Source organism: Bos indicus x Bos taurus, chromosome 14, assembly GCF_003369695.1.
Source record: "Bos indicus x Bos taurus breed Angus x Brahman F1 hybrid chromosome 14, Bos_hybrid_MaternalHap_v2.0, whole genome shotgun sequence".
Classification (NCBI taxonomy): domain Eukaryota; kingdom Metazoa; phylum Chordata; class Mammalia; order Artiodactyla; family Bovidae; genus Bos; species Bos indicus x Bos taurus.
The window spans coordinates 76,275,021-76,288,634 of NC_040089.1; the positions used below are offsets into that span (position 1 = coordinate 76,275,021).

At 39.2% G+C, this 13,614-nt stretch overlaps 1 protein-coding gene across 1 annotated transcript in view; it reads left to right on the forward strand.

The window, feature by feature from the left end:
- CNGB3 (cyclic nucleotide gated channel beta 3) overlaps positions 1–13,614 on the forward strand; it is a 187,306-nt gene that overhangs the window by 100,638 nt on the left and 73,054 nt on the right. Inside the window, exons 7-10 of the mRNA XM_027560636.1 lie at positions 2,495–2,545; positions 7,818–7,904; positions 11,147–11,211; positions 11,946–12,068. Coding sequence (XP_027416437.1) covers positions 2,495–2,545; positions 7,818–7,904; positions 11,147–11,211; positions 11,946–12,068 — 326 coding nt within the window. The remainder of the gene's footprint in view (positions 1–2,494; positions 2,546–7,817; positions 7,905–11,146; positions 11,212–11,945; positions 12,069–13,614) is intronic.

A 13,614-nucleotide genomic window follows, 5' to 3' on the forward strand; every position in this document is an offset into this window, starting at 1 on the left:
CTGTAGCCCGCCAGGCTCCTCTGTTTGTGGGATTTCCCAGGCAAGAATACTGGAGTGGGCTGCCATGCCCTTCTGCAGGGAATCTTCTCAACCCAGGGATCAAACCCACGTTTCTTGAGTCTCTTGCAATGACAGGCAGATTCTCTACCACTAAGACCATCTGGGAGCCCCATCAGTCCAACATTAGCATTAACTCCTTTAGGTCTGAATATGAATGAATGTCTTTCTATTCCTCTACCTCACACATTCAGTGCTCACCCATTATGTGTTAGACACTGTGTTAGGAACTGAGAAATGGAGGACAAAGATATGGTCCTTATCTTTTTAAGTAGCTCAGAGGATGAAGGAGAAATAAACAAAAGAAAAACGGTGGCGTTTTGTGATGTGAGTCATGACATAGGTGAGCCCTGGGTGCTATTTGATACAGAGAAAACCATACAAAGGAGGGAACACTTGGTCCACATTCTGAGGAATGAATTGAAATTGTCTGCACACCTTTGTCCCCCTGAGAAAAAGGAAAAAATATGTCCCAAGCTCTGGGAACAGCAAAGTCAAGGCATCACAGTAGGAAATTTGGTGATGCACTTCTAAACAGAGTGAGTATGACATGCTGCAGGAGGCGAGTGGACAGACAGAGTAGAGCTTTGTGTACATGAAAGGGAGCAGATTTTTTTTCCTTTAGGTCGTGTGATATCATGAATCAATAGAATTGTTAGTGATCTAGAGTGATCATCTCACTGCCACTGTAGAATTGATCAAAGAGAGCATGACTCAAGGCAAGGAAACCAAAGCCAGAGGAGAAAATAGGCTTGAGAACAGGGCTGCCCAGGTGGCATGACTGGTAAAGAACCCACCTGCCATTGCTGGAGACCTAGGAGATGTGGGTCTGATCCCTGGGCATGAGAAAATTGTAGGAAGGAGAACCAGTAGAACTTGGCTGCTGGTTGGATGAGAGCTGAGCGACAGGGCGTGGTGTGGGCTCATTGACTAGGGAGATGAAAACGTGCGTGGGATACTCAGTGAGAGAAGGAGTGTGGTCAGGCTTCAGGGGAAATGGAGATGATGCTGCATTCATGTTTGTTGTAGGCTAACTTTGCGATTAGCAAAACTGATAAGTGAGGAGCCAATTGCTGGACAGGTTAACAGCTCCAGAAAGTGGTATTAAATGGAGGTAGAGGTTTGGTAGCATCAACATACCTAGTGACTTTGAAACTCTGCAAGTGGATGAAATTTCCCAGGAAGTATAATTAATATGAAGAGAAAAGAGAAGAAGGCTGAAACCTGGGAAATATTGACTTTTAAATGGTTAGTCAAAGAATGCAAGTGGGACACTGAAAAGTTGAAACTGAAGAAGTAAATTCTGTATGGACAAGACAAAATACGCTCCATATTCCTTTACTGACATTTAATAGGATTTAAATATGGCCACTCTTGTTTTGTTTTGCTTAATAAAGACCCATATTTTGAATTACACACTTGCACATACACGGAAGTATACGTATAATTATTGAGAAGAAGAAACTCAGCCTAATACAACTTCATCTGTATAAACTTTGTTAAACAGGCTGCAGTTTTGAAATGAAGCAGTTTTTTTCAACTTCTTCAGTTGAAACTGAGGAAGTAAAGAATGGCATTACAGATTCTTGGGAAAAAGAAAGTTTAAAATTGTCCCCAAAAAGTCAACTGCTTCAAAAGTTTTCTTCATCTCTTTGTTCCTTTACCTGTTCATCCACTCAAATATTTATTGAGCTTTTAATATTTATAGTCACTAGTTATACACAGTTGCTAAACAAAATCAACCCTGTCCAGAAATACATTATCATTCACAGAGTAGACCGATTTTAAATAAATGGGAACGAAAGGTATGTGTGATTTCAAAACACAGTGAATGCCATAAAAGAAAAGTGAAAGTGAAAGTCGCTAAGTCCTGTCCAACTCTTTGCGACCCCAGGGACTGTGTCCATGGAATTCTCCAGGCCAGAATACTGGAGTGCGTAGCCTTTCCCTTCTCCATCGGATCATCCCAACCCAGGAATCGAACCGGGGTCTCCTGCATTGCAGGCAGGTTCTTTACCAACTGAGCTATCAGGGAAGCCCCACCATAAAAGAATGATAGTGTTATAAAAGACCCCCTGGGTGTGCTCATTAGGAGATCATTGGTGGCTTTCAAAACTGTAGCCTTGGTGAAAGTGAAGAAGTAAGCAAAAGTCAAATCACCATCAAATTACCGTTTATTGAGGAATAAATACGAGGGAAGGGCATAGAACAAAACAAGGTAGGCAACTCTCTAAGAAGCTTGAGTGTGACAAATAATTAGAAAAAATACAAAAAGAAAACAAAGCCAAGGAAGGTTTATTATTTAAGGTATGTAAAGAGGAAGCATATTTATAGGCTGAAATTGGAAGGGCCTAATAGAAAGAGTTATAAATATTTTTAAGTGAGAATATATTTAATGAAATTGCATAAAATTAATATGAATTATAATGTATTTCAGGTGGATTCAAATGAACTAAAAAGACACTACAGGAATTCTACAAAATTTCAGGTAGGTGACTTACAATTCCAAAATCCAATATCATTTTGAGTTTAAGTCCATCCACAAATTTCTACCAAAAAAACTGCCTCCTTTCAAAACTGCAGCCTGTTTAACAAAGTTTATACAGATGAAGTTGTATTAGGCTGAGTTTCTTCTTCTCAATAATTATACAATATACTTCCGTGTGTGTGCAAGTGTGTAATTCAAAATACGGGTCTTTATTAAGCAAAACAAAGCAGAGTGGCCATATTTAAATCCTATTAAATGTCAGTAAAGGAATGTGGAGTGTATTTTTGTCCTGTCCATACAGAATTTTAGCCTCCCATTCATGTAGCAAGATGATGTAAAAGTCAACAAAATTGTTTCTACTCCTATTTCATTCTTGTTCATATAACATAAAATACAGTATGAAATAACTCAGGGAACCCTGCTCAATATTCTGCAATAACTTAAATGGGAAAAAGAATTTGAAAAAGAATGTACATATACATGGGCTTCTCTGGTGGCTCAGACAGTAAAGAATCTGCCTGCAATGCAGGAAGATCCTCTGAAGGAAGGAAGGAAATGGCAACCACTCCAGTATTCTTGCCTGAAGAATTCCATCGACAGAGGCTACGGTCCATGGGGTCCCAAAGAGTCAGACACAACTACACAACTAACACGTGTACATATACAAACATATACACTGCTGCTGTTGTTCAGTCGCACAGTCACGTCCTACTCTTTGTGACCCCATGGATTGCAGCATGCCAGGCTGCGTCTCTCGAAGTTTGCCCAAGTTCATGTCCATTGCATCAGTCATGCCATCCAGCCTCTCATCTTCTGATGCCCTCTTCTACTTCTGCCCTCAATCTTTCCCAGCATCAGGACTTTTCCAATGAGTCAGCTGCTTGCATCAGGTGGCCAAAAAACTGAAGCTTCAGTTTCAGCATCAGTCCTTCCAATGAATATTCAGGGTTAATTTCCCTTAAGATTGAGTGGTTGGATCTCCTTTCAGTCCAAGGGACTCTCAAGAGTCTTCTCCAGCACCACAGTTCAAAGGCATCAATTCTTTGGCACTCAACCTTCTCTACAGTCCAGCTCTCACAACCGTACGTGACCACTGGGCAGACCATAGCTTTGACCATATGACCTTTGTCAGCAGAGTAACGTCTTTGCTTTTCAGTATACAATATACATGTATACATCCAACACCAGGGTCTCCCTGGTGACTCAGCAGTAAAGAATCTGCCAGCCAATGCAGGAGACACGGGTTTGATCACTGAGTCAGAAAATCCCATGGAGAAGGAAATGGCAACCCACTCCAGGATTCTCACCTGGAAAATCTCATGGACACAGCAAAATGGCAGGTTACAATCCATGGGATCACAAAAGAGCCAGACATGACCCAGTGACTAAACAACAGCATACGTGAATATGTATAATTGAATCATTTTGCTGTACACCTGAAATTCACACAACACTGTTAATCACCTATACTCCAATACAAAATAAAAAACTTTTAAATAAGATAAAATCTCTAGAAATTGTTCAAATGGCATACAGCAAATAAAAAAAGAAGCAATTATATAGATAACATGGCACCTTCTTTTTTTCAAATAATTGTATAATATTATTTTTTCACCCATATGTAGTTTTTCACCAATAATTATCTGTTGTTGTTGCTGTTCAGTCACTGTTATCTCTGACTCTGCAACCACATGGACTGCAGCACACCATGCTTATTCACTGTCTCCAGGAATTTGCTCAAATTCATGTCCATTGAGTGAGTGATGCCATCCAACCATCTCATCCTCTGCCTTCCCCTTCTCCACCTGCCTGCAATCTTTCCCAGAATCAGGGTCTTTTCCAATGAGCTGGCTCTTCGCATCATGTGGCCAAATGTTGAAGCTTCAGATTAAGCAACAATCCTTCCAATGAATATTCAGTGCTGGTTTTCCTTTAGAATGGACTGTTTGATCTCCTTGAAGTCTAAGGGACTCTCAGGAGTCTTCTCCAACACCACAGGTAAAAAGCATCAGCTCTTTGGCACTCAGCCTTCATGGTCCAACTTTCACATCAGTACGTGACTACTAGAAAAATCATAGCTCTGACTATATGGACTTTCTTTGGCAAAGTAATGTCTCTGCTTTTTGATACACTGTCTAGGTTCGTCATAGCTTTCCTTCCAAGAAGCAAGCGTCTTTGAGTGTCATGGCTTCAGTCAGTGCAGTGATTTTGGAGCCCAAGAAAATAAAATCTGTCACTCTTCCATTCTATCCCTTTCTACTCACCATGAAGTGATGGAGTTGGACACCATGATTTTCATTTTTTCAGTGTTGAGTTTCAAGCCAGCTTTTTCACTCTCTTTCATCCTCATCAAGAGGCTCTTTTGTTCCTCTTCACTTTCTGCCATTAGAGTAGCATCATCTGCATATCTGAAGTCGTTGATATTTCTCCCTGCAATCTTGATTCTAACTTGTGATTCATCCACCCTGGAATTTCACATGATGGGCTTCCCTGGTGGTTCAGTGGTAAAGAATCTGCCTGTAATGCAGGAGACGCAGGTTTAATCCCTGGGACAGGAAGATCCCCTGGAGAAGAAAATGGCAACCCACTCAAGTATTCTTGCCTGGGAAATCCCATGGGCAGAGGAGCAGGCTACAGTCCATGGGGTCACAAAAGAGTCAGTCACGACTTAGCAACCAAACAAAAACAAAAACACTGCATGTAAGTTAAATAAGCAGGGTGACAATATACAGCCTTGTTGTACTCCTTTCCCAATTTGAACTAGTCATTTTTTCCATGCCCAGTTCTAACCATTGTTTCTTGACCCATATACACGTTTTTCAGCAGACTGTAAGGTGGCCTGGTACTCCTATCACTTTAAGAATTTTCTAGTTTGCTGTGATCCACACAGCCAAAGGCTTTAACATAGTCAATGAGGCAGAAATAGATGTTTTTCTGAAACTCCCTTGCTTTCTCCATGATCCAACAAATGCTGGCAATATGACTTCTGATTCCTCTGCCTCTTCGAATAATTATTTACAAGGTAGTTTATTATCTTTTATTGTTTATCTAACTCTGAGAATTAGCAGAGAGTTGAGGGTGATCCAAGCTTACCCAATCTGTATGACTGAACTCCAACTTCCCATTTCAAGGCCACTACAGTGGCCTCAAACTTTGTAAAATACACAGATCTAAGTTTAGGTGCCAGATTGTCCCTGTTGGCGATCTATGGTGATTCTAATTTCTTTCGATCTGTTTTCATCTCCAACTAATTTTCTTTGTAAAAATTTCCCACAGACTTAGACATAGTCATAAAAGATCTAAACTGCTTTGATGAACTCTACAAAGAGAACTAACATTCTTTGTAAGTGCTACAAAGCTTATTTCAAACTCTTAATCACTTTCTTGAATTTGAATAAATGCAAATAAACTCACATATTTAATTTGGGTTTCTAAGTGTAAACTTTCACGTTTAATTGAGGTCACTTCTTTTGAATTTCCTTAGCACATCCCACAGGTCATGTGTGAAGTGAAAGCCAATCAGTCGTGTCCCACTCTTTGTGACCCCATGGACTATACAGTCCATGGAATTCTCCAGGCCAGAATACTGGAGTGGGTAGCCTTTCCCTTCTCCAGGGGATCTTCCCAACCCAGGGATCAACCCAGGTCTCCGACATTGCAGCCAGATTCTTTACCAGCTGAGCTACCAGGGAAGCCCAAGAATACTGGAGTGGGTAGCCTATCCCTTCTGCAGCTGATCTCCCTGACAGAGGAATCAAACCGGGGTCTCCTGCATTGCAGGTGGACATATAATACATGTCTTATAGCATTGTGTTATACCTATTTTTGTGCTTGGTTATGCTATCATTGACTGTTAATTTCTTGTGGACAGAAACAGTATCTTAACTCCAATGTGCTTTGCAAAGTTCCTTGTACAGAGTACAGTGTTGGTCATTAATTCAATTTTCTACAATTCAGTGAGAAATAAATCATCTCTATCTACACAAATCCATGACAATATGTTAATATCAAGCACAACTTATTGACTGTCTGCATGGAAAAGTCAAATGGGCCTTCAAGCAATTGGATGTTGAAATAGCACTAGACAAATCAGCGATTCCGTGCTCCTGCTTCCTCATTTAAAAGACATTATTATAGTAACTCTATGTACACCTCTCAACTTGTCAGGAGGCCCAGTATCTGTAGGATAAAATCAATAAGGTTTGATGACATTATGCATTTTTAAGCCAATACTTCTAGTAAATCATTTGTTTATGGTAACTAATCTGGTTGATTCAAACTGACAGTCCCATTTCTTTCCAATATCACTAGGCTTTGAAATTCTAGTACACAATTAATTACTTTAACTTTTCATTTCATATGTATGGCCTTACAGAAAATTCTTAACTGCTCTTAATTATCTTAAATAAATTAAATGTTTCTTTAATGTACCCTATTTTTCAAGATAACATAAAGATGAATGAAAATGAATCATTATCTTACATAAAAATTTTTATTGTTATCATTGAAATCAAGAAAGTATGCAAATATGATGCTGTCATCTCACAATTACCAAGGTAATATAAAGCCAGAATAATTTAAATACATCACATATTTAAAATATGTTTTTAGCTATAATGGTACTTTCAATACCTTCTCCCATCAGAACTGATAATTAATTATAAATGGAACTGATTTCTTTCCTCTCATCTCTGTTAGCCTGTACAGTCTGTGACAGATATGCTCCCTGCTGTTTGTTGTTAACAATATGATCCAAAGTAGAGAGCAGTAGAAAGAACTGAAGCATCTGGATGTACCACCAACAATATAATCAGCCTGACCACTGGAGAACTGGTTGAAATATAAAAATCTATCACTACAATGAATGTCCAGTTGTTTCAAATAAAATCAATAATGAGCTTGAGCTTCAGTCCAAAAACCCCAAGTTCAAAATACTATTAAAATATATTCTAACAGTAGCAACCATGCCATCTCTGAAATACATATGACAGCTCAACAAAATTCCAGACAAATGTAACGCCTAAGCTTAGCAAGATCAGATGCATGAAGCTGGCAATGAAATTCATTGGCCAGAAGCTATGAAATAGTGCTCTTGTTTTCGTGGTGTTGATCTACCTTTCAGTGACACCATGCATATCTAACTGAAAACAATTTTATATTAAACAGCAAATAATTTGCAGTGACTAGTTAACTTTCACATACACTGTTATGTCCATTTATGTCCAAAACCTTATGTAATCACATCATAATTATGAGTATGTTCTTCCAACAGCTGGATATGGCATCAATAATGCCCTTTGATGTTTTCTACCTCGTCTTTGGGCTTAATCCAATATTTAGGACAAATAGGATGCTAAAGGTAAGATTACTATATTTAATTGTCTTCTTCTTCTAATAATGGAAATCTTCAAGTAATTTAAAATATCCCAATTGTTTCCAAAAAACTGTCCTCCCTTTTTCTGCCCTCATCAATGCTATAAATTTTAAAAACTGAATGAAGGGAAAACATCATTATTTCTACTGATAAAAGTTGCTTGCTCTTGGTTGTTTTGAGTCTGTACCTCATAACAGGTATTTTAAAAATAGGAATGCTTTTGTGTTTCTAAATACAGCTATAATTATGAATGAATATTTTATAAATCTATTCTTTTCCACTTGTCACTTTTTATTACATAGTCACTGAATGCTTGGAACACTGGGTTTAAAATGAGGGTGTCAGATGAGATGACCGCTAAGCTATCTTACTCATCTAAAATTCTACAATTATAGAAAAATGCAAACACTTTTGCATAACAAAAGTATTTATATAGTTAGAGCTCAAATGTTCATTGAGAGGGAACTAGTTAAATCGCAGTACCTCTATACAGTAGAAGACTTTGTAATGTAAAAATAAAGAGGGAGTTTTCTGTGAACTGGTAGAGAACAACCTCCAAGATAAAACAACAAAGTTAAGGAAAAAATGTTAGTTACAAAACAGTTTATAGAACAATGTTAAGTCTTGCAACAGAAAGAGAATATATTCTATGTTTCTGTATTATGTAAACAGTGGACAACTACAAAAAAAAATCGAATAAAAATGGTTAACTGAGGCTGGAGAGGAAATCAGGATGCATAGGGGCAGGAATGGGGCTTCCTTTCCTAGCGGTAAAGAATCCACCTGCCAGTGCAGGAGACATAAGAGACTCGGGTTCGATCCCTGGGTCAGGAAGATCTCCTGGAAGAGGGCACAGAAGCCCACTCCAGTGTTCCTGCCTGGAGAATCTCACAGACAGAGGAGCCTGGCGGGCTGCAGTCCACAGGGCCACAAAGAGTTGAACAATACTGAAATGACTTAGCAGGCAGGCACGGGGGCAGAATAGAAGAAAAGACTTTGAAGGTATGCATTTCTTACTGTTCTTGAACTGTATTAATAAATTACCTATTGATAAAGATTCTAAGATATAAATATTTTATAACTCATAGCTTTATCAGGTACCTAAAATGAGTCTGAGAAGAGTCAGCATGTGGAATTTTGTACAAATCTTTAATAATAGCAATAGTAGCTTGCATTCCCAAAGACAGCCTTCTTAAAAGGAATACCACAGATTCTTTCAGTTTTAGGCGATTATCTCTTTGACACTTTGGGAAGACAAGACGGCTTAACCTGGAGACTCGAGTGGATCCTGACGCAGCAGCAACTGCTGTTTGCTGGGTCCGTGCTCGGTGCTACACACTTTGTTGAACTTTTATTCATTGTCTCATTTATTCCTCCAAACAAGCTCTTTCTGGAGATGAAAATGAGAATAAGCAGGGTTAAAAAAATCTGTCCAGACACGCAGCTGGTGAGTGGCAGTATCTGGAGTCTATCGCATATTTTTTGACTCCAAAGTCTTTACTATCATCAGATGAGCAAGTGAACTTCAGGCTAAAAGGCTGTCTTTCCACATTCATGATTTTTCCACATCAAGAGGGATGTTACTCTATATTCTCACACACTCAAGACTATTCTAGGGACTTCTGTTTTGACCACAGGGTGTGGGTCTAGACTGAGTAGAATTTAACATTCCTGGCAGCTTGGTGGGCTGGCCATCCATCATCAATTTTCTAGTGTCAAATGGACATTTCAGGAGCCCACTTCTCAGATGAGCAACTTTTAGAGAGTCTCTGGTTCCTATGGATTGGGGAGTTTTGTATCATAATAAAATCTTATAAAATGCTAGCTCTTCACACCCCATCTTTGCATCCCTATGGTGTCCAAAAGCTCACTATCTGTAGTAGGTTTTTAAAATCTAGGAAGTCCTGAAAGTCAGCATTAATCTTCTTATCATAGCCCCACAGTCCAGCCATTTCCACAGAAGCGTGTCATTTTAGTGTGCGGTTCTCTAGAGAAAATATCATTTGTCTACCCCCAAAGTATATATGAAAAAACAAATTAAGAATATGAATTTTCTCTACAGTGAACACTTAAGCAAAACTTTAAAATGTGTCTTTGTGCAAGCTTCTATCAAGAGCACAGTAAACAAGTTACCACAAATGGAAATTATCTTAATCTGAGTGCTGAATGGATGTTTCCTACTCAGGAATTCTAGAAAAACAAATCGTTTGTGCATATTCCGAGATTAGTAGTCATTGCTATTACACCTGTTTTCTAGTTCCCAAATGTTCTGTTACAGTCATACCTGCATTGGATGAAATTTTGAACCAAATACTCTTTGAACTTAATAACCTCTCATAGCCCTTCCAATCTGTAAGGTCCTATGAGTCTAAGCATATTATATGATTAAATGCATGAAGTCATGTAAGCATGCAGCCTTTTTTGGAGTCATGTTCTCTGATGTCCTCATTTTACAGATGAGGAAAGTGAAATACAGAAATATTAAGTGACTTTTCCAAGGTCACACAGTTAATAAATGGAAGAGAAGAGATTGGTGTTCAGCTCTGCATTTCATGCTCTTGCATTTTACAGCCTATAAATTAAAAGAGAAAGTAGAGGATGCATGTGGGGAGTATCTGCTGAGATGGAAGTGGGTGTAAGCACAAGAAAACCTTGAGGCAAATTGCAACTGTTCAGATGCATCTAAACCCACCGTATCTTTGAACAGCATCAAGGATAGAAAACAATGCTAACAGTTACTGGACTTTAAATTTTGTTGAAATAAATACACATTTAATGCAGCTTGCTTATATGTAATGCCAGTGTTGAGCACCAGGACTTAACACCTGTTTGTGACTTGAATGTATTTTATTATTCTTCTCCTATTTTACTTATATTTTGAAGGGAGGTGTGATTTTTAATTATTGTGAAACAAAGTTCCACTATATGCTTTAAAAAGAAGAAAGGAAAGAAATGTTTTTAAGCTTGATTTTCTAAAAGCATTACAAATAAGACATAACTAGAGAGTAGAAATGAAAAAAAAGCGAGAAGCTCTATAAGTTTGGCACCTTGCTAAAATGCACTGCCCAGAGGAAAACAGATCTAAACAGATCTCAGTTTTTGTTTAAGACATGAATATAATTATTTTCAGTAGCAAATAAAGTCTATTTCATATTGTTTTATTTAAATGTAAGAGATGTGTTTAAGACTAACACACTTTTGGATTCCTTTGCTTGTTTCCTACACAGTACTCTTCATTTTTTGAGTTTAACCATCACCTCGAGTCTATAATGAACAAGGCGTACATTTACAGGTAAAGTATAACTCAGTGTACTTTGGGGCTGGGAGAGAGCGCAGTGCTATGACATTTTAGACAGAATTGGGGACGAATATGGCCTCCCTGCAAGAGAGTAAGGAATAATCTCAGATTTGGGGCTATGTAGAATATTGGGTTATGTTCTAAAACAGATCTGAACACTTCAAAGTGAGAAGAAAGTATGAAACTTAGATTTAGAAGAATACCTGACAAAAAAAAAAGAGGGCATATTACCTGCTTCCCTCAGAACAAGGTCAGAGAAATGTGTTCTTTTCCAAGCTGACTTTACATCCCTCTCCTGACAATTCATTCCAATCTGAATTTTCATTCATTCGCTGTTCTGAACTTAACTTGCCCAGAGACCTCTAGTCAGTCAACTGTAGCATGAAGTCCCATGAGCTTTTCGGAGATACCCAGTGAAATCAGCATGGTGTATTTTATGGAACTCAGACTGGAGAGGTGACCCTGGAGACATGTCTTTCAGGGAACTGACTCATGCCATCTGTGAGAAGAGAAGAGGTTTTTTTTCCACTCTGTCAGTCCCAGTCAAGAGACTGAAGCCTGAAAACCTGTGATGGCAGCATCATTTTATACTGTACTAATGAGAGCTAACAGTTCACAAATTTAAAGCAAGGAGATTCAGCAGAGACTTTAAGAAAAAGAAAATGTTAAAATAGGCTGTATTCCAGAACCAACACAAAGCCTCACTTTGCACTTCTTCTCGTTGACAGAGTAATTCGAACAACTGGATACTTGCTGTTTACGCTGCACATTAATGCTTGTATGTATTATTGGGCTTCAAACTATGAAGGAATTGGAAGTACCAGATGGGTGTATGATGGTGAGGGAAACAAGTGAGTTTTATTTTTTTTTATTTTTTTATTTATTTTTGATTGGAGGATGATTGCTTTACAATGTTGGGTCGGCTCTGCTGTACAGCAGTGTGGATCAGCCACGAGTGTACATGTAACCCCTCCCTCTTGAACCTCCCCCGTCCAGCCTCACCCCACCCCCAGGTCATCACAGAGCACCAGGCTGAGCGCCTCTGTGCCACAGCCGCCTCCCAGAGCTAGGAGCGTCTACTGCGCGCACCCCCAGGTCATCACAGAGCACCAGGCTGAGCGCCTCTGTGACACAGCCGCCTCCCAGGAGCTAGGAGCGTCTATTGCGCGCATAGTAACGTGTATATCTCACTCTTGCGCTCAGTTCACCCCGCCCTCTCCTTCCCTCCCGTGTTCACAAGTCTGTTCTCTACGTCTGCGTGCAGGGTAAGCGTTCCTTTTGAAGGAAACTTTTACTGACTCTTCTTAACTTCTGTTCCAGTGGGAGTTTTCGTAAGCCAGTGTTTTTGAAACTGTAAAGCACAGTCCATTAGTGGACAGTAAAAACTCTGTAGAAAGTCAGTATGCTTTTGAGTGAGAGAGGGTAGAATAAATAGAGGATGACAGAGTAGAAAATAGGCTGTCATTCCTAGTAGGGGTGTGTTGTGTGTGCGTGTGTGTGTGTGCATCTGTGTGTGTGTGTGCGTGTGTGTGCATTCACGTCCGTGTGTGTGTGTGTGTGCGCGTGCATGTGCGCATCTGTGTGTGTGTGTGTGCGTGTGCTTGTGTGTGGGTGTGGGGGTGTGTGTGTGTGTGTGTCCTGAGTTGACCTGTAAAATTCATTTCTTATTCTGGATCAAGATCAGAGAAGTTGGGAAGCCTCTGCTATAGATAACGGAGTGGTAAAGTAACTTTTAATAATTCCAACGCCAATGTTAGTAATGAACAATGTTAATTATTTGGAAGGCAGGTGCAATGACTAATTAGTTTACCACTGAAGGGTTTTATGGGTTATGAGTCAGCTATAACCACTAACTCAATTAAATGCTTACAGATCATAAACTAAACTTAGGATAAAGTTTAAACAAGGATCATAAACTAAACTTGATAATTAGACGTGCAAGTACTTCGAGATTAAAAGAGATTATCTGAAAATTTTGGTGCAGTAGAATCACAACTCAATAATGGCAGCTGAGTTATTTAATAGTGAAATTTTTGGTAGACATAAAGGCCTGGCATAAAGTGGCCGCCACTGACTTTCTGCTCCAGTGAAATGAGTTTGAGCATACTGTAAGGCAATGTCCTTACTGGAAAATAGCGGGTCCCAGCATGATTTTGAAGGGCAACTCACAGCAGCCTTGGGAAGGAAAGCAATTACAGGAGGGAGGAAAGATAACTCACGGAATTACACACCAGCTAGAGTGAGCAGGATCTGAATGAGGGATGGTAACAACATTTTTTGAACTTTTAGCCAGAACTAATTTAAAAATTTAAAGTCATAGGGCCCACTGACTGGGAAACTACACACACACACACAGCAACAGAAGAAAGTTTATAACCAAATCTATAAGTAATTTCC